Raw genomic sequence first — 21,615 nt, 5'->3', positions numbered from 1 at the left:
AGTGATACAGACCCTCAGACAGACCATCAGACAGTGATACAGACCATCAGACAGTGATACAGTGATACAGACCATCAGACAGTGATACAGACCGTCAGACAGTGATATAGACCATCAGGTAGTGATACAGACCATCAGACAGTGATACAGACCATCAGTCAGTGATACAGACCATCAGGCAGCGATACAGACCATCAGGAAGTGATACGGACCGTCAGACAGTGATACAGACCCTCAGACAGACCGTCAGACAGTGATACAGACCATCAGACAGTGATACAGACCATCAGACAGACCATCAGACAGTAATACAGACCTTCAGACAGTGATACAGACCATCAGACAGACCATCAGACAGTGATACAGACCCTCAGACAGTGTTACAGACCCTCAGACAGTGTTACAGACCCTCAGACAGTGATACAGACCTTCAGACAGTGTTACAGACCGTCAGACAGTGATACAGACCATCAAAAAGTGTTACAGACCATCAGACAGACCATCAGACAGACCATCAGACAGTAATACATACCATCAGACAGACCATCAGACAGTGATACAGACCATCAGACAGTGATTCAGACAGTGTTACAGACCATCAGACAGTGTTACAGACCATCAGACAGTGTTACAGACCTTCAGACAGTGATACACACCCTCAGACAGTGATACAGACCTTCAGACAGTGATACAGACCTTCAGACAGTGATTCAGACAGTGTTACAGACCATCAGACATACCATCAGACAGTGATACAGACCATCAGACAGTGATACAGACCGTCAGGCAGACCATCAGACAGCGATACAGACGCTCAGGAAGTGATAAAGACCATCAGACAGTGATACAGACCATCAGACAGACCATCAGGCAGTGATACAGACCATCAGACAGACCATCAGGCAGTGATACAGACCATCAGACAGTGATACAGACCATCAGACAGTGATACAGACCATCAGACAGTGATACAGACCGTCAGACAGTGTTACAGACCGTCAGACAGTGTTACAGACCGTCAGACAGTGATACAGACCATCAGACAGACCATCAGACAGTGATACAGACCGTCAGACAGTTATAGAGACCATCAGACAGTGATACTGACCATCAGACAGACCCTCAGACAGTGATACAGACCGTCAGACAGTGATTCAGACAGTGATAAAGACCGTGATACAGACCGTCAGACAGTGATACAGACCGTCAGACAGTGATACAGACCATCAGACAGTGATACAGACCTTCAGACAGCGATACAGACTATCAGACAGTGATACAGACCATCAGACAGTGATACAGACCATCAGACAGTGATACAGACCATCAGACAGTGATACAGACCATCAGACAGTGTTACAGACCATCAGACAGTGTTACAGACCATCAGGTAGGGATACAGACCATCAGGCAGTGATACGGACCGTCAGACAGTGATACAGACCCTCAGACAGACCATCAGACAGTGATACAGACCATCAGACAGTGATACAGTGATACAGACCATCAGACAGTGATATAGACCATCAGGTAGTGATACAGACCATCAGACAGTGATACAGACCATCAGACATTGATACAGACCTTCAGACAGTGATACTGACCATCAGACAGTGTTACAGACCGTCAGACAGTGATACAGACCATCAGACAGTGATACAGACCATCAGACAGTGTTACAGACCATCAGACAGTAATACAGACCTTCAGACAGTGATACAGACCATCAGACAGTTTTACCGACCCTCAGACAGTTTTACCGACCCTCAGACAGTGTTACAGACCTTCAGACAGTGATACAGACCTTCAGACAGTGATACAGACCATCAGACAGTGATACAGACCATCAGACAGACCATCAGACAGTGATACAGACCGTCAGACAGTGTTACAGACCGTCAGACAGTGATACAGACCGTCAGACAGTGATACAGACCGTCAGACAGTGATACAGACCGTCAGACAGTGATACAGACCGTCAGACAGTGATACAGACCGTCAGACAGTGATACAGACCGTCAGACAGTGATACAGACAGTGATACAGACCGTCAGACAGTGATACAGACCATCAGACAGTGATACAGACCATCAAACAGTGATAATGACCGTTAGACAGACCATCAGACAGACCATCAGACAGTACTACAGACCTTCAGACAGTGATACAGACCATCAGACAGACCATCAGACAGTGATACAGACCGTCAGACAGTGTTACAGACCCTCAGACAGTGTTACAGACCCTCAGACAGTGATACAGACCTTCAGACAGTGATACAGACCATCAGACAGTGATACAGACCATCAGACAGACCATCAGACAGTGATACAGACCATCAGACAGACCGTCAGACAGTGTTACAGACCGTCAGACAGTGATTCAGACAGTGATACAGACCGTCAGACAGTGTTACAGACCGTCAGACAGTGGTACAGACCGTCAGACAGTGATACAGACCATCAGACAGACCATCAGACAGTGATACAGACCATCAGACAGTGATACAGACCATCAGGCAGACCATCAGACAGCGATACAGATGCTCAGGCAGTGATAAAGACCATCAGACAGTGATACAGACCATCAGACAGACCATCAGACAGTGATACAGACCAGTCAGTACAGACCTTCAGACAGTGATACAGACCGTCAGACAGTGATACAGACCATCAGACAGACCTCAGACAGTGATACAGACCGTCAGACAGTGATACAGACCATCAGACAGTGACCCTCAGACAATTATACAGACCGCTCAGACAGTGATACAGACCGTCAGACAGTGATACAGACCATCAGACAGTGATAAAGACCGTGATACAGACCGTCAGACAGTGATACAGACCGTCAGACAGTGATACAGACCATCAGACAGTGATACAGACCTTCAGACAGACCATCAGACAGCGATACAGACCGTCAGACAGCGATACAGACCATCAGACAGTGATACAGACTATCAGACAGTGATACAGACTAGCAGACAGTGATACAGACTATCAGACAGTGATACAGACCATCAGACAGTGATACAGACCTGCAGACAGACCATCAGACAGCGATACAGACCATCAGACAGTGATACAGACCATCAGACAGTGATACAGACCATCAGACAGTGATACAGACCGTCAGACAGCGATACAGACCGTCAGACAGCGATACAGACCGTCAGGCAGCGATACAGACCGTCAGGCAGCGATACAGACCATCAGGCAGCGATACGGACCGTCAGACAGTGATACAGACCATCAGACAGTGATACAGACCATCAGGCAGACCATCAGCCAGTGATACAGACCGTCAGACAGTGATACTGACCATCAGACAGCGATACAGACCATCAGACAGAGATACAGACCGTCAGACAGTGATGCAGACCTTGATACAGACCGTCAGACAGTGATACAGACTGTCAGACAGTGATACAGACCTGCAGACAGACCATCAGACAGCGATACAGACCATCAGACAGACCATCAGACAGTGATACAGACCATCAGACAGTGATACAGACCGTCAGACAGTGATACAGACCGTCAGACAGTGATACAGACCGTCAGACAGTGATACAGACCATCAGACAGTGATACAGAGCATCAGACTGTGATACAGACCATCAAACAGTGATACAGACCATCAGACAGACAATCAGACAGTAATACAGACCTTCAGACAGTTATACAGACCATCAGACAGACCATCAGACAGTGATACAGACCATCAGACAGTGTTACATACCCTCAGACAGTGATTCAGACACTCAGACAGTGATACAGACCTTCAGACAGTGATACAGACCGTCAGACAGTGTTACAGACCATCAGACAGACCATCAGACAGTGATACAGACCTGCAGACAGACCATCAGACAGCGATACAGACCATCAGACAGAGATACAGACCGTCAGACAGTGATACAGACCTTGATACAGACCGTCAGACAGTGATACAGACCGTCAGACAGTGATACAGACCGTCAGACAGTTATACAGACCATCAGACAGCGATAAAGACCGTGATACAGACCGTCAGACAGTGATACAGACCTTGATACAGACCCTCAGACAATTATACAGACCGTCAGACAGTGATACAGACCGTCAGACAGTGATACAGACCATCAGACAGTGATAAAGACCGTGATACAGACCGTCAGACAGTGATACAGACCGTCAGACAGTGATACAGACCATCAGACAGTGATACAGACCTTCAGACAGACCATCAGACAGCGATACAGACCGTCAGACAGCGATACAGACCATCAGACAGTGATACAGACTATCAGACAGTGATACAGACTAGCAGACAGTGATACAGACTATCAGACAGTGATACAGACCATCAGACAGTGATACAGACCTGCAGACAGACCATCAGACAGCGATACAGACCATCAGACAGTGATACAGACCATCAGACAGTGATACAGACCATCAGACAGCGATACAGACCATCAGACAGCGATACAGACCGTCAGGCAGCGATACAGACCGTCAGGCAGCGATACAGACCATCAGGCAGCGATACGGACCGTCAGACAGTGATACAGACCATCAGACAGTGATACAGACCATCAGGCAGACCATCAGACAGTGATACAGACCGTCAGACAGTGATACTGACCATCAGACAGCGATACAGACCATCAGACAGAGATACAGACCGTCAGACAGTGATGCAGACCTTGATACAGACCGTCAGACAGTGATACAGACTGTCAGACAGTGATACAGACCTGCAGACAGACCATCAGACAGCGATACAGACCATCAGACAGACCATCAGACAGTGATACAGACCATCAGACAGTGATACAGACCGTCAGACAGTGATACAGACCGTCAGACAGTGATACAGACCGTCAGACAGTGATACAGACCATCAGACAGTGATACAGAGCATCAGACTGTGATACAGACCATCAAACAGTGATACAGACCATCAGACAGACAATCAGACAGTAATACAGACCTTCAGACAGTTATACAGACCATCAGACAGACCATCAGACAGTGATACAGACCATCAGACAGTGATTACATACCCTCAGACAGTGATTCAGACACTCAGACAGTGATACAGACCTTCAGACAGTGATACAGACCGTCAGACAGTGATACAGACCATCAGACAGACCATCAGACAGTGTTACAGACCATCAGACAGACCATCAGACAGTGATACAGACCTGCAGACAGACCATCAGACAGCGATACAGACCATCAGACAGAGATACAGACCGTCAGACAGTGATACAGACCTTGATACAGACCGTCAGACAGTGATACAGACCGTCAGACAGTGATACAGACCGTCAGACAGTTATACAGACCATCAGACAGACCATCAGACAGTGTTACAGACCATCAGACAGACCATCAGACAGTGATACAGACCTGCAGACAGACCATCAGACAGCGATACAGACCATCAGACAGAGATACAGACCGTCAGACAGTGATACAGACCTTGATACAGACCGTCAGACAGTGATACAGACCATCAGACAGTGATACAGACCATCAAACAGTGATACAGACCATCAGACAGACCATCAGACAGTAATACAGACCTTCAGACAGTGATACAGACCATCAGACAGACCATCAGACAGTGATACAGACCCTCAGACAGTGTTACAGACCCTCAGACAGTGTTACATACCCTCAGACAGTGATACAGACCTTCAGACAGTGATACAGATCTTCAGACAGACCATCAGACAGTGTTACAGACCATCAGACAGACCATCAGACAGTGATACAGACCGTCAGACAGTGATACAGACCATCAGACAGACCGTCAGACAGTGATACAGACCGTCAGACAGTGATACAGACCATCAGGCAGACCATCAGACAGCGATACAGACGCTCAGGCAGTGATAAAGACCATCAGACAGTGATACAGACCATCAGACAGACCATCAGACAGACCATCAGACAGTGATGCAGACCATCAGACAGTGATGCAGACCATCAGACAGTGATACAGACCATCAGACAGTGGTACAGACCGTCAGACAGTGATACAGACCATCAGTCAGTGATACAGACCATCAGGCAGACCATCAGACAGCGATACAGACGCTCAGGCATTGATAAAGACCATCAGACAGTGATACAGACCATCAGACAGACCATCAGACATTGATACAGACCATCATACAGTGATACAGACCATCAGACAGACCATAAGACAGTGATACAGACCATCAGACAGTGATACAGACCATCAGGCAGACCATCAGACAGTGATACAGACCATCAGACAGTGATACAGACCATCAGGCAGACCATCAGACAGTGATACAGACCGTCAGACAGTGATACAGACCATCAGACAGTGATACAGACCATCAGACAGTGATACAGACCATCAAGCATACCATCAGACAGTGATACAGACCATCAGACAGTGATACAGACCGTCAGACAGTGATACAGACCATCAGACAGTGATTCAGACAGTGATACAGACCCTCAGACAGTGATACAGACCATCAGACAGTGATACAGACCATCAGACAGTGATTCAGACAGTGATACAGACCATCAGACAGTGATACAGACCATCAGACAGTGATACAGACCATCAGACAGTGATACAGACCATCAGATGATCGGTCATGTATTTTCATCGACTGGTATGTCCACCAATGAAGAGGCTAAAAAACATTATTTTTCTATGGGATTTTTTTCATTTCCTGTACAATTGGCTGGTGGCAATTTTATTCATAGGCCAAAAACCATCTATTACCGGCTAACAGAAACCCTGACACACACACACACACAGACACACACACTTGCTTACTTTTGCTTTAGTTTTTGTATTTTGCTGCCAGTGTCTCTGCTGTTACTATGTCAGGTAAACATCTCTAAATTCCTCTTGCTGTGTGTATAAAGGAGTTGACTCTCCCTGTTCAGCTGTTACTATGTCAGGTAAACATCTCTAAATTCCTCTTGCTGTGTGTGTAGAGGAGTTGACTCTCCCTGTTCAGCTGTTACTATGTCAGGTAAACATCTCTAAATTCCTCTTGCTGTGTGTATAGAGGAGTTGACTCTCCCTGTTCAGCTGTTACTATGTCAGGTAAACATCTCTAAATTCCTCTTGCTGTGTGTTTTGGTGTGTATAGAGGAGTTGACTCTCCCTGTACAGCTGTTACAGATGGTGGTGTCGTGGATCCGAGACCACCCTCGATTGGTCCTCATCACTCTGCTGAACACGCCCCCCTCGTCCAGCCAGCCAATCGGCTCCCTGGACCTCACACCGCTGGCTGGGCTGGTGCGCTGGTGTGTCAAAGCCCCATTGGCTTACAGAAGAGACGGGAAGCAGGGCTTGGCCAATGGGACGACAGAGACTGAGCTGGAGGCAGGGCCTCTCTTCTCTGAGCTACATCTCAGTGTTCTACAGGTTTGTCCAGTCTCAATGTCCAGCCTCAATGTCCAGCCTCAATGTCCAGGCTTAATGTCCAGCCTCAATGTCCAGACTCAATGTCCAGCTTCAATGTCCAGGCTCAATGTCCAGCAGAACCTCCAGACAGACCATCATAGCAGCAGAACCTTCAGACAGACCATCATAGCAGCAGAACCTTCAGACAGACCATCATAGCAGCAGAACCTTCAGACAGACCATCATAGCAGCAGAACCTCCAGACAGACCATCATAGCAGCAGAACCTCCAGACATTGAGACAGACCATCATAGCAGCAGCACCTCCAGACAGACCATCATAGCAGCAGAACCTCCAGACAGACCATCATAGCAGCAGCACCTCCAGACAGACCATCATAGCAGCAGAACCTTCAGACAGACCATCATAGCAGCAGAACCTCCAGACAGTGAGACAGACCATCATAGCAGCAGAACCTTCAGACAGACCATCATAGCAGCAGAACCTCCAGACAGACCATCATAGCAGCAGAACCTCCAGACAGACCATCATAGCAGCAGAACCTCCAGACAGTGAGACAGACCATCATAGCTGCAGAACCTCCAGACAGACCATCATAGCAGCAGAACCTCCAGACAGACCATCATAGCAGCAGAACCTCCAGACAGTGAGACAGACCATCATAGCAGCAGAACCTCCAGACAGACCATCATAGCAGCAGAACCAGTCTGCTCCTAACCAGGTTTCCATCCTATCTTGCTGTGTTTGATAGTGATCACTCCAGTCTGCTCCTAACCAGGTTTCCATCCTATCTTGCTGTGTTTGATAGTGATCACTCCAGTCTGCTACTAACCAGGTTTCCATCCTATCTTGCTGTGTTTGATAGTGATCACTCCAGTCTGCTCCTAACCAGGTTTCCATCCTATCTTGCTGTGTTTGATAGTGATCACTCCAGTCTGCTACTAACCAGGTTTCCATCCTATCTTGCTGTGTTTGATAGTTCCAGTCTGCTACTAACCAGGTTTCCATCCTATCTTGCTGTGTTTGATAGTGATCACTCCAGTCTGCTACTAACCAGGTTTCCATCCTATCTTGCTGTGTTTGATAGTGATCACTCCAGTCTGCTACTAACCAGGTTTCCATCCAATCTTGCTGTGTTTGATAGTTCCAGTCTGCTCCTAACCAGGTTTCCATCCAATCTTGCTGTGTTTGATAGTGATCACTCCAGTCTGCTACTAACCAGGTTTCCATCCAATCTTGCTGTGTTTGATAGTGATCACTCCAGTCTGCTACTAACCAGGTTTCCATCCTATCTTGCTGTGTTTGATAGTTCCAGTCTGCTACTAACCAGGTTTCCATCCAATCTTGCTGTGTTTGATAGTTCCAGTCTGCTACTAACCAGGTTTCCATCCAATCTTGCTGTGTTTGATAGTGATCACTCCGGTCTGCTACTAACCAGGTTTCCATCCTATCTTGCTGTGTTTGATAGTGATCACTCCAGTCTGCTACTAACCAGGTTTCCATCCTATCTTGCTGTGTTTGATAGTTCCAGTCTGCTACTAACCAGGTTTCCATCCTATCTTGCTGTGTTTGATAGTTCCAGTCTGCTACTAACCAGGTTTCCATCCTATCTTGCTGTGTTTGATAGTTCCAGTCTGCTACTAACCAGGTTTCCATCCAATCTTGCTGTGTTTGATAGTTCCAGTCTGCTACTAACCAGGTTTCCATCCAATCTTGCTGTGTTTGATAGTTCCAGTCTGCTACTAACCAGGTTTCCATCCAATCTTGCTGTTTGATAGTTCCAGTCTGCTACTAACCAGGTTTCCATCCAATCTTGCTGTGTTTGATAGTTCCAGTCTGCTACTAACCAGGTTTCCATCCAATCTTGCTGTGTTTGATAGTTCGTCTGCTACTAACCAGGTTTCCATCCTATCTTGCTGTGTTTGATAGTTCGTCTGCTATTAACCAGGTTTCCATCCTATCTTGCTGTGTTTGATAGTGATCACTCCAGTCTGCTACTAACCAGGTTTCCATCCAATCTTGCTGTGTTTGATAGTTCCAGTCTGCTCCTAACCAGGTTTCCATCCAATCTTGCTGTGTCAATTTCAAGGAAACACATCTCTGTTTTGATGTGGATTTTAGAATATTGGCATGAAAATCTGTCTCCACCTGGATGGAAGCCTAGCTACTGTTCTGGGCCAAATCTGTCTCCACCTGGATGGAAGCCTAGCTACTGTTCTGGGCCAAATCTGTCTCCACCTGGATGGAAGCCTAGCTAATGTTTTGGGCCAATGAGAATTGAGATGATGTGCACTTGCATCCCAACTGCAACTTGTGAAGATTCCGTAATTCTAAACCCATTGGCGAGCATATTGTGTCCCGCTGCCTGCTGTTTATTTTCTTTAAAACAATTTAAATGTAACCTTTATTTAACTAGGCAAGTCAGTTAAGAACAAATTCTTATTTACATTGACAGCTTACACCAGCCAAACCTGGACCACTTGTATGCCGCCCTATGGAACTCCCAATCACGGCCGGTTGTGATACAGCCTGGATTCAAACCAAGGTGTCTGTAGTGACGCCTCCAGCACTGGGATGCAGTGCCTTAGACCACTGAATCAGGGTCTGTAGTGACTCCTCTAGCACTGAGATGCAGTGCCTTAGACCACTGAACCAGGGTCTGTAGTGACGCCTGTAGTACTGAGATGCAGTGCCTTAGACCGCTGAACCAGGGTCTGTAGTGACGCCTCCAGTACTGGGATGCAGTGCCTTAGACCACTGAACCAGGGTCTGTAGTGACGCCTCTAGCACTGAGGTGCAGTGCCTTAGACTGCTGAACCAGGGTCTGTAGTGACTCCTCTAGCACTGAGATGCAGTGCCTTAGACCACTGAACCAGGGTGTCTGTAGTGACGCCTCCAGCACTGAGATGCAGTGCCTTAGACCACTGAACCACTCAGGAGCCCAGTAACATGATTCCCTGTGAAACACTACCAGACAGATGCACTCTGGTAATAGATTGTGAGAAAGAGGTAAAAACCAAACCTCACCACTCGCCAGTGACTTGATAAGCTGATTTAGCGAACGTGACCTGCCTGCTCATGCTGCCTGCTATTTACTAGCTAGCTTCATTGACAAGCAGAGATGGAACTTAGCCAACTAGTGGTTTGGGGTACTGATATATGGCTTGTAGCAGCTTGTGCTCTATTCAGGATCGTTTGACAGCTTGCTGATGAAGAACTTGTAGACGTGTTCTCAGAAATCAGTCCTGAACGCAGCCAGCAGCAACTGGCTCCATACTGTCTACTGATTCTTTCATGTTTCTGCTTAAGAAACACTGCATCCAACACCTCAGCTCGACGTAGACCCCCACTGGCAGAAACACTGCATCCAACACCTCAGCTCTATGTAGACCCCCACTGGCAGAAACACTGCATCAAACACCTCAGCTCTATGTAGACCCCCACTGGCAGAAACACTGCATCAAACACCTCAGCTCTACGTAGACCCCCACTGGCAGAAACACTGCATCAAACACCTCAGCTCGACGTAGACCCCCACTGGCAGAAACACTGCATCAAACACCTCAGCTCGACGTAGACCCCCACTGGCAGAAACACTGCATCCAACACCTCAGCTCTACGTAGACCCCCACTGGCAGAAACACTGCATCAAACACCTCAGCTCGACATAGACCCCCACTGGCAGAAACACTGCATCAAACACCTCAGCTCAACGTAGACCCCCACTGGCAGAAACACTGCATCAAACACCTCAGCTCAACGTAGACCCCCACTGGCAGAAACACTGCATCAAACACCTCAGCTCGACGTAGACCCCCACTGGCAGAAACGTCAACATTAATTACAGGTTAAGTTATTTCTACCGTGACTCAAGAGGGACAAATAACAATACCTGCCAGTGTACAGTAAAGCAAACATAAAGCACCCCCGTGGAACCGCAACCTCGTAGAACAGCAACCCCGTGGAACCGCAACCCCGTGGAACCGCACCCCCGTGGAACCGCACCCCCCGTGGAACCGCACCCCCGTGGATCCTTAACCCCGTGGAACCGCAACCCCTTGGAACTGCACCCCCGTGGAACCGCACCCCCGTGGAACCGCAACCCCGTAGAACTCTAACCTTGTTTTTCTTCAGCCATCTCTCAGAGGTCCTGGGTTAGGTCATGTTTAGAGATCATCGACTCTTCCTCCCGGGAGTCCTGGTTCACGGTTAGGTCATGTTTAGAGGTCATCGACTCTTCCTCCCGGGAGTCCTGGGTCAGGGTTAGGTCATGTTTAGAGGTCATCGACTCTTCCTCCCGGGAGTCCTGGGTCACGGTAGGTCATGTTTAGAGGTCAGAGGTGATGAACTCTAACCACTTATCTGTTCCAGGTGTTGCTGCTCCTCCCGGGCATTCTGAGAGAGAAGGGGCTTCTGGGTCGTCTGGCGTTGCTGCAGCCCGACCAGCTGACTTCTCTGATCTCTGACCTCTCTGGTGATCTGGAGGAACTGAACCCTCTCCACTCCGATACACAAACACACATCCAGCTCACTCTGGATAGGCTGGCCCAGGCCCTGCAGGTCTCCATGGCAGCAGGGGCGCTGCTCTGCTCTAGAGGTAGTAGGCATGTCATATCCTGTGTGTTCTTCAGTTGTGATGTCATATCCTGTCTTCTACAGTTGTGATGTCTTATCCTGTGTGTTCTCTCCACAGAGGACCTGAGAGCTCTCTGTTCCCGCCTCCCACACAACAAGTAAGAACCAATCACAATACACCCCTAACCCTCCCACACAACCAATCACAGTACACTCCTAACCCTCCCCCACAACCAATCACAGTACACCCCTAACCCTCCCCCACAACCAGTCACAGTACACCCCTAACCCTCCCCCCCACAACCAATCACAGTACACCCCTAACCCTCCCCCCCACAACCAATCACAGTACACCCCTAACCCTCCTCCACAACCAATCACAGTACACCCCTAACCCTCCCCCACAACCAGTCACAGTACACCAGTCACAGTACACTCCTAACCCTCCCCCACAACCAATCACAGTACACCCCTAACCCTCCCCCACAACCAGTCACAGTACACTCCTAACCCTCCCCCACAACCAGTCACAGTACACTCCTAACCCTCCCCCACAACCAATCACAGTACACTCCTAACCCTCCCCCACAACCAATCACAATGCACCACTAACCCTCCTCCTGTCTAGACCTGTTCTGTCCTGTCTCCAGCCTAAGAGTTGTGTGTGTGTGTGTGTGTGTGTGTGTGTGTGTGTGTGTGTGTGTGTGTGTGTGTGTGTGTGTGTGTGTGTGTGTGTGTGTGTGTGTGTGTGTGTGTGTGTGTGTGTGTGTGTGTGTGTGTGTGTGTGTGTGTGTGTGTGTGTGTGTGTGTGTGTGTGTGATCTCCCCAAGCGGTGCATGATGTCATAGACCCTCATAGTTCCAGAATGTTATGATGATGGCGGCCATTTTGTTGAAGGAGAAATCCAAACCAGTCTAATGCCCTCAATGCACATTCTACGGTTGAATCGTTCCCTGGTGCGTTGTCAGGCATTGCCAACAGGGAGGAGATCTCGTTAAATATGGTTTAAATTCGTTAAAACTACTAAATGACATCGAGGATTTAGAAGCTACAGCAATGCGCTTGTGAGGAAAAATGTAAGAACATTTAAAAACGAGTGTTTCAACATAGTAAAACCACTACATAGCTGATGCTAGCAGCAGGGCGCTGCTGCGCCTTCTTCACCACACTTCCTGTGTGGGTGGAGCATTTCAGTTTGTCAGTGATTTGTACTCCCAGGAACTTAACTTTGCACCCTCTTCATTGCTGTCCCGTCGATGTGGATAGGGGGCTGCTCCCTCTGCTGTTTCCCTAAGTCCACGATCATCTCCTTTGTTTTGTTGAGGGAGAGGTTAATTTCCTAACACCACACTCTGAGGGCCCTCACCTCCTCCCTGTAGGCCGTCTTTTTGTTGTTGGTGATCAAGCCCACTACTGTTGTGTCGTCTGCAAACTTGATGATTGAGTTGGAGGCGTGCGTGGCCATAGGTGAACAGAGTACAGGAGGGGGCTGAGAACGCACCCTTGTGGAGCCCCAGTGTTGAGGATCAGTGAAGTGGAGATATTGTTTCCTACCTTCACCACCTGGGGGCGGCCCGTCAGGAAGTCCAAGACCCAGTTGCACAGGGCGGGGTCGAGACCCAGGGTTAGGGTAACCCGTATCCTAATTAGTAAATTAGTTTAGCTGTAGCAGCTAATGACAACAAACAATAGTAAATGAGTTTAGCTGTAGCAGCTAATGACAATAAACAATAGTAAATGAGTTTAGCCGTAGCAGCTAATGACAATAAACAATAGTAAATTAGTTTAGCCGTAGCACTAATGACAATAAACAATCGTAAATTAGTTTAGCTGTAGCAGCTAATGACCATGACACAGTCATGATACTGGTGGTAGAGCTGTATGTTCTATCCACCCGCTTCAGGATGTCTTTCTCCCTGTGGTGCTTGGCCAGGAGCCCATCAATGGCAGATATCAGCTTTCTCCCTGTGGTGCTTGGCCAGGAGGAGCCCTTCAATGGCAGATATCAGCTTTCTCCCTGTGGTGCTTGGCCAGGAGCCCATCAATGGCAGATATCAGCTTTCTCCCTGTGGTGCTTGGCCAAGAGGAGCCTTTCAATGGCAGATATCAGCTTTCTCCCTGTGGTGCTTGGCCAGGAGGGAGCCCTTCAATGGCAGATATCAGCTTTCTCCCTGTGGTGCTTGGCCAGGAGGAGCCCTTCAATGGCAGATATCAGCTTTTTCCCTGTGGTGCTTGGCCAGGAGGAGCCCATCAATGGCAGATACCAGCTTTCTCCCTGTGGTGCTTGGCCAGGAGGAGCCCTTCAATGGCAGATATCAGCTTTCTCCCTGTGGTGCTTGGCCAGGAGCCCATCAATGGCAGATATCAGCTTTCTCCCTGTGGTGCTTGGCCAGGAGCCCATCAATGGCAGATATCAGCTTTCTCTCTGTGGTGCTTGGCCAGGAGCCCATCAATGGCAGAGATCATGGGTACTGTCCATCGGTCAGTGCAGGGAGAAGCTGGCAGAGGTGTGCTTGGCACATCTGAATGAGAGGCACCATGTTATTTTAATGAGAGTTTAGTCCACTTGACAATTCAACAGAATTCAATCTTCATGCTGATGATGTGTACAACATGAGACAGAAAGCAATCCAGTACAAATAGATGTAAACATAATCTGGAATATAACACAGATAATGTGGTAGTTCTGAATAATAGTGTTACTACTAGCTTGCTCTATCCCTGCTTTTTTCTGAAAATGTCTATCTGATAACGGTAGCCTAGCAGTTAAGAGCGTTGGGACAGTAACCGTAAGGTCGCTGGTTCGAAACCATCTGATGTTGCCTTGAGCAAGGCACTTAGCCCTATTTCCTCCTGTTAGTGGCTCTGGATCAGAGCATCTGCTACATGACTAACGTGTCAACAAATACAATAACTAGCTAGTTGTTATTGTCCTATAGGCTTTCCTCCTCCTCGCTGCTCTGCAGATGGATGATTATGATGCTGTATGTGGCTGTAACACTAGCTAGTTGTTATTGTCCTATAGGCTTTCCTCCTCCTTGCTGCTCTGCAGATGGTAGAATATGATGCTGTTACACTAGCTAGTTGTTATTGTCCTATAGGCTTTCCTCCTCCTCGCTGCTCTGCAGATGGTAGAGTATGATGCTGTATGTGGCTGTTACACTAGCTAGTTGTTATTGTCCTATAGGCTTTCCTCCTCCTCGCTGCTCTGCAGATGGTAGAGTATGATGCTGTATGTGGCTGTTACACTAGCTAGTTGTTATTGTCCTATAGGCTTTCCTCCTCCTCGCTGCTCTGCAGATGGATGATTATGATGCTGTATGTGGCTGTAACACTAGCTAGTTGTTATTGTCCTATAGGCTTTCCTCCTCCTCGCTGCTCTGCAGATGGTAGAGTATGATGCTGTATGTGGCTGTAACACTAGCTAGTTATTATTGTCCTATAGGCTTTCCTCCTCCTTGCTGCTCTGCAGATGGATGATTATGATGCTGTATGTGGCTAACATTTCATGGACGTTACATTAGAACAACTAGCTAGCTTTATCAGATACACTACATGGCTAAAAGTATGTGGACACCTCTTCAAATTAGTGGATTTAGTGGATTTGGCTATTTCAGCCACACCCGTTGCTGACAGGTGTATAAAATTGAGCACACAGCCATGCAATCTCCATAGACAAATATTGGCAGTAGAATGGCCTTACTGAAGAGCTCAGTGACTTTAAACGTGGCACCGTCATAGGATGCCACCTTTCCAACAAGTCAGTTCATCAGATTTCTGCCCTGTTGGAGCTGGCGCGGTCAACTGTAAGGGCTGTTATTGTGACGTGAAAACGTCATGGAGCAGCAACGGCTCAACCGCAAAGTGGTAGGCCACACAAGTTCACAGAACGGGACCGCCAAGTGCTGAAGCACGTAGCGCATAAAAATGGTCTGTCCTCGGCTACATCACTCACTACCAAGTTCTAAAATGCCTCTGGAAGCAACGTCAGCACAATAACTGTCCGTCAGGAGCTTCATTAAATAACGGGGGCAGTGAAGGCTAATCTTAACGCTACAGCAAACAATGACATTCTAGACAATTCTGTGCTACCAACTTTGAGGCAACAGTTTGGGGAAGGCCCTTTCCTGTTTTAGCATGACAATGCCCCCGTGCACAAAGCAAGGTCCATACATAAATGGTTTGTCGATCGGTGTGGAAGAACTTGACTGGCCTGCACAGAGCCCTGACCTCAACCCCATCAAACACCTTTAGGATGAATTGGAACGCCGACTGTGAGCCAGGTCTAATCGCCCAACATCAGTGCCCGACTTCACTAATGCTCTTATGGCTGAATGGAAGCAAGTCCCCTTGTAAGGGCTGTCGTGAGAGAGAGACCAAGGAGCAGCGGAGTGAGTGTTCATCATAAAAGGTTTTTAATAGAACAACGTGAACACTATACAAAAAACAAGAAAACTGACAGCCAACAGTCCTGTCAGGTGCAAACATTAACAGAAACAATTACCCACAAAACCCAAAGGGGAAACATGCTCCTTATGTGTGACTCCCAATCAGCAACAACGAGCTTCAGCTGTGCCTGATTGGGAGCCACACACACGGCCCAAAACAAAGAAATACAAAAACATAGAAAAAGGAACATAGAACGCCCACGCAATGTAACACCCTGGCCTAACCAAAATAAAGAACAAAAATAACATCCCCACAGCAATGTTCCAACATCTAGTGGAAAGCCTTCCCAGAAGAGTGGAGGCTGTTATAGCAGCAGTGTTCCAACATCTAGTGGAAAACCTTCCCAGAAGAGTGGAGGCTGTTATAGCAGCAATGGGGGACCAACCTCCTATTAATGCCCATGATGTTGGAATGAGATGTTTTACGAGCATACTTTTGCCCATGTTGTGTAGATATTTTCAGGAAAAGCAGCTCATTTAGCAAGCCAATAAAATGCATCTTTGCATTGGTTAAAGCGGAGAGCTCTCTCAGATTCTATCTCTGTAGCAGTTAGCTGTCATCTCGTCTGGGCTCTGCATCAGCCAGGCAGAAGCAGCTGTCATCTCGTCTGGGCTCTGCATCAGCCATGCAGAAGCAGCTGTCATCTCGTCTGGGCTCTTCATCAGCCAGGCAGAAGCAGCTGTCATCTCGTCTGGGGCTCTTCATCAGCCTGGCAGAAGCAGCTGTCATCTCGTCTGGGCTCTTCATCAGACAGAAGCAGCTGTCATCTCGTCTGGGCTCTTCATCAGACAGAAGCAGCTGTCATCTCGTCTGGGCTCTGCATCAGCCAGGCAGAAGCAGCTGTCATCTCGTCTGGGCTCTGCATCAGCCAGGCAGAAGCAGCTGTCATCTCGTCTGGGCTCTTCATCAGCCAGACAGAAGCAGCTGTCATCTCGTCTGGGCTCTTCATCAGCCAGACAGAAGCAGCTGTCATCTCGTCTGGGCTCTTCATCAGCCAGACAGAAACAGCTGCACATCTGATCTTCATTGTTGCCAACTTAGCTACTTTGTCACTATATTTAGTGAGTATTCAGACCCCTCTAGCGACACATTTTCAAAAAAGCGACTAGCGACAAATCTAGCGACTTTCTGGTGTTATTGGAGACTTTTGGAGACTCTGACATGAAAGCACGTATCGTACTTACTCTTCTCAACGAGCAGCGGGTGCTGCTGTGGGCCCCAGCCCCGTCCCAAAGCACTCCCAGGCGGCCCAGTCCTCGCGCAGCAGTCCCTCGTGGGCCCCACCCCCGTCCCAAAGCACTCCCAGGCGGCCCAGTCCTCGCGCAGCAGTCCCTCGTGGGCCCCAGTCCCCCGTGGGCCCCACCCCCGTCCCCGTCCCAAAGCACTCCCAGGCGGCCCAGTCCTCGCGCAGCAGTCCCTCCCAGCTGCAGTCAGAGCAGGAGATGTTCACCCCTCCGCGTCCAGACTGCAAATGACTCGCGCATGCGGGAATCCGCCGCTGGCTGATCCAGCCCTGGCTTACATTCAGGGCAGGATGTAAATGTAAAACACCAACATAATAAAATGAGTAACTCCCCCAGGGTTTGGGTCCCTGTTGCCGGTCCCAGGCCCGGATAAAGGAGGAGGGATGGAAATGTCACATAATAAAATTGTCACGTTCTGACCAGTATGAGGGTTATTTTGTTAGTGTAGGCTGGTCAGGACGTGGCAGAGGGTATTTGGTTTATGTGGTTCGGGGTGTGTGTATTATCTAGAGGGTAGTTGATTTATGTATTCCGGGGTTTTTTGGTCACTGCTCTATGTTAGTCTATTTCTATGTTCTTTCTAGTTAGTCTGTTTCTATGTTTAGTTAATTGGGGTGTGGACTCTCAATTGAAGGCAGGTGTTGTCTAGTTGCCTTTGATTGAGAGTCCTATATATTAGGGTGTGTTTGTATTTGTGGGAGGTTGTCACTTGAATTGCTGTCGTTTTGCCTTCAAGTCTGTATTCGTCGTCCATCGTTTTGTTGTGTTTTGTTTGAGTAAGTGTTTTCATTAAAAAGTTAATTATGAGCACTCAACCCGCTGCGCCTTGGTCCATTCCTGACGACCGTCGTTACAAAAATGATAACTCCTCCAGTGTTTGGGTCTGTTCTGCCGGTCCCAGGCCCGGGTAAAGGAGGAGGGATGGAAATGTCACATAATAAAATGAGTAACTCCCCCAGTGTTTGGGTCTGTTATGCCGGTCCCAGGCCCGGGTAAAGGAGGAGGGATGGAAATGTCACCTAATAAAATGAGTAACTCCCCCAGTGTTTGGGTCTGTTCTGTCGGTCCCAGGCCCGGGTAAAGGAGGAGGGTTGGAAATGTGACATAAAAAAAAACAAGAATCGACAGAAGAAAGTTCATTTGTAGTTCTAAACATATTTAGGGTGGTTTTTACTCACTTTTTGTCTCTCCTACAGCTTTATTCCTCTCCTACAGCGTTATTCCTCTCCTACAGCATTATTCCTCTCTCCCACGACGTTATTCCTCTCTCCTACAGCATTATTCCTCTCTCCCACGACGTTATTCCTCTCTCCTACGACGTTATTCCTCTCCTACAGTGTTATTCCTCTCTCCTACAGCGTTATTCCTCTCTCCCACAGTGTAATTCCTCTCCCCTACAGCGTTATTCCTCTCCTACAGCATTATTCCTCTCCTACAGCGTTATTCCTCTCCTACAGCATTATTCCTCTCCTACAGTGTAATTCCTCTCTCCTACAGCGTTATTCCTCTCTCCCACGACGTTATTCCTCTCTCCTACGACGTTAATCCTCTCCTACAGTGTTATTCCTCTCTCCTACAGCGTTATTCCTCTCTCCCACAGTGTAATTCCTCTCTCCTACAGCGTTAATCCTCTCCTACAGCATTATTCCTCTCCTACAGCGTTATTCCTCTCCTACAGCATTATTCCTCTCCTACAGTGTTATTCCTCTCTCCCACGACGTTATTCCTCTCTCCTACGACGTTATTCCTCTCCTACAGTGTTATTCCTCTCTCCTACAGCGTTATTCCTCTCTCCCACAGTGTAATTCCTCTCTCCTACAGCGTTATTCCTCTCCTACAGCATTATTCCTCTCCTACAGCGTTATTCCTCTCCTACAGCATTATTCCTCTCCTACAGTGTAATTCCTCTCTCCTACAGCGTTATTCCTCTCTCCCACGACGTTATTCCTCTCTCCTACGACGTTAATCCTCTCCTACAGTGTTATTCCTCTCTCCTACAGTGTTATTCCTCTCTCCCACAGTGTAATTCCTCTCTCCCACAGCGTTATTCCTCTCTCCCACAGTGTAATTCCTCTCTCCTACAGTGTAATTCCTCTCTCCTACAGCGTTATTCCTCTCTCCCACAGTGTAATTCCTCTCTCCTACAGCGTTATTCCTCTCCCACAGTGTAATTCCTCTCTCCTACAGCGTTATTCCTCTCTCCTACAGCGTTATTCCTCTCTCCCATGACGTTATTCCTCTCTCCTACAGCGTTATTCCTCTCCTACAGCGTTATTCCTCTCTCCTACAGCGTTATTCCTCTCTCCTACAGCGTTATTCCTCTCTCCTACAGCGTTATTCCTCTCTCCTACAGCATCCATCACAATTACATGCACATGGCAAATTAGGTGATGACATAATTTAGCGACTTTTAGGACAGCCAATAGCTACATTCCTTACTGAGGAGTTGGCAACACTGCTGATCTTCTTCCTCGAGCATCACCTCCTGTCTAGATTCTCCAGGGAGCTAGCCTGTTCTCCTCAAAACATTAGCTAGCTAACCAACATAAACTAATGTTAGATTCGATCAAATGACAAGTACATAGACCTTTTTGCTCTGTTACACAACGTAATAACAACAACCATAAGTTACAGGCTAGCCAGAAGGCTCTAATGCTAGCTAGCTAACCAGCCATGTTATTTGAATGAAAAGGAAGCTAACTAGTGTCAGCTTTGTAGCGGAAATGTTGTACAAACGCTTGTAAAAAATGTCTTCCATTTTTTTCCCCCAGGCCTAGCTGTAGCGTACTAACTCTATGAATGGAATTTAGCCTTTTTCAATACATTTCATCCATATTTAGCGACATGTCCTCCCTCCCTAAGTTAGCAAAGCATTGCGACAGGACGGAATTCAAACCGAAGTTGAACCGTAATGAAACCCCGGTAATGAGAATGGAATGTGGAAGGTGCTCAGAATGCATTGACTGAATTGGAATGAATAGCAGTAGAGGCATAGGGGATCCATTTCCTGCTTTTACATAGAGGCATAGGGGATCCATTTCCTGCTTTTACATAGAGGCATAGGGGATCCATTTCCTGCTTTTACATAGAGACATAGGGGATGCATTTCCTGCTTTTACATAGAGGCATAGGGGATGCATTTCCTGCTTTTACATAGAGGCATAGGGGATGCATTTCCTCCTTTTACATAGAGACATAGGGGATGCATTTCCTGCTTTTACATATGCAGGACAATCAGAGTGAGTTGTAATTCCTAATTCTATGGTGTCTCTCAGTTTGCTCCAGCTGGTGATGTCTGGTCCAGTGCAGCAGAGTGGATTCTACCCCCACATCCACACCCCTCCCCTGGGGTACAGCCCCCGGCCCGGCCCCTTAGGACCTCACCCCTCCTCTCACTCTCCTCACACCTCCTTCCCTTCTCAACCTTTCCTTCCAAGCATGGCCTTTCCCTTCCGCCCCAGCCACTGAAGAGATGTGTGGACACATGGAAGACAACAACATTGGTGTATACTGAGTATTTGGACCGTTAGTAAAACAAATTGATTTTACAATGTTTCATTAATAAATTGTATGCCCTCCCACCTATCTGTTCATTAATAAATTGGTGACAGCCTGTATGCCCTCCCACCTGTCTGTTCGTTAATAAATTGACCACAGCCTGTATGCCCTCCCACCTGTCTCTTCATTAATAAATTGACCACAGCCTGTATGCCCTCCCACCTGTCTGTTCGTTAATAAATTGACCACAGCCTGTATGCCCTCCCACCTGTCTGTTCATTAATAAATTGACCACAGCCTGTATGCCCTCCCACCTGTCTGTTCATTAATAAATTGACCACAGCCTGTATGCCCTCCCACCTATCTGTTCATTAATAAATTGACCACTGCCTGTATGCCCTCCCACCTGTCTGTTCATTAATAAATT

General features: G+C 47.8%; 1 protein-coding gene across 3 annotated transcripts in view; it reads left to right on the top strand.

Annotated features, from left to right (window-relative positions):
* Positions 1 to 21,353, top strand: part of ints15 (integrator complex subunit 15) — an 86,950-nt gene extending 65,597 nt beyond the window's left edge. For all 3 annotated transcript variants that reach the window (XM_045695916.2, XM_045695917.2, XM_045695918.2), the window contains 4 exons: positions 7,145 to 7,422; positions 11,794 to 12,019; positions 12,116 to 12,155; positions 20,966 to 21,353. In XM_045695916.2, coding sequence (XP_045551872.1) covers positions 7,145 to 7,422; positions 11,794 to 12,019; positions 12,116 to 12,155; positions 20,966 to 21,158 — 737 coding nt within the window. In that variant the 3' untranslated portion in view covers positions 21,159 to 21,353. The remainder of the gene's footprint in view (positions 1 to 7,144; positions 7,423 to 11,793; positions 12,020 to 12,115; positions 12,156 to 20,965) is intronic.
* Positions 21,354 to 21,615: the final 262 nt, after the last annotated feature.

This window comes from Salmo salar, chromosome 15 (genome assembly GCF_965601325.2).
Source record: "Salmo salar chromosome 15, fSalSal1, whole genome shotgun sequence".
In the NCBI taxonomy this organism is placed as follows: domain Eukaryota; kingdom Metazoa; phylum Chordata; class Actinopteri; order Salmoniformes; family Salmonidae; genus Salmo; species Salmo salar.
The sequence above is the reverse complement of the archived record's forward strand: the minus strand, read 5'-3'. Positions and strand labels throughout refer to the sequence as shown.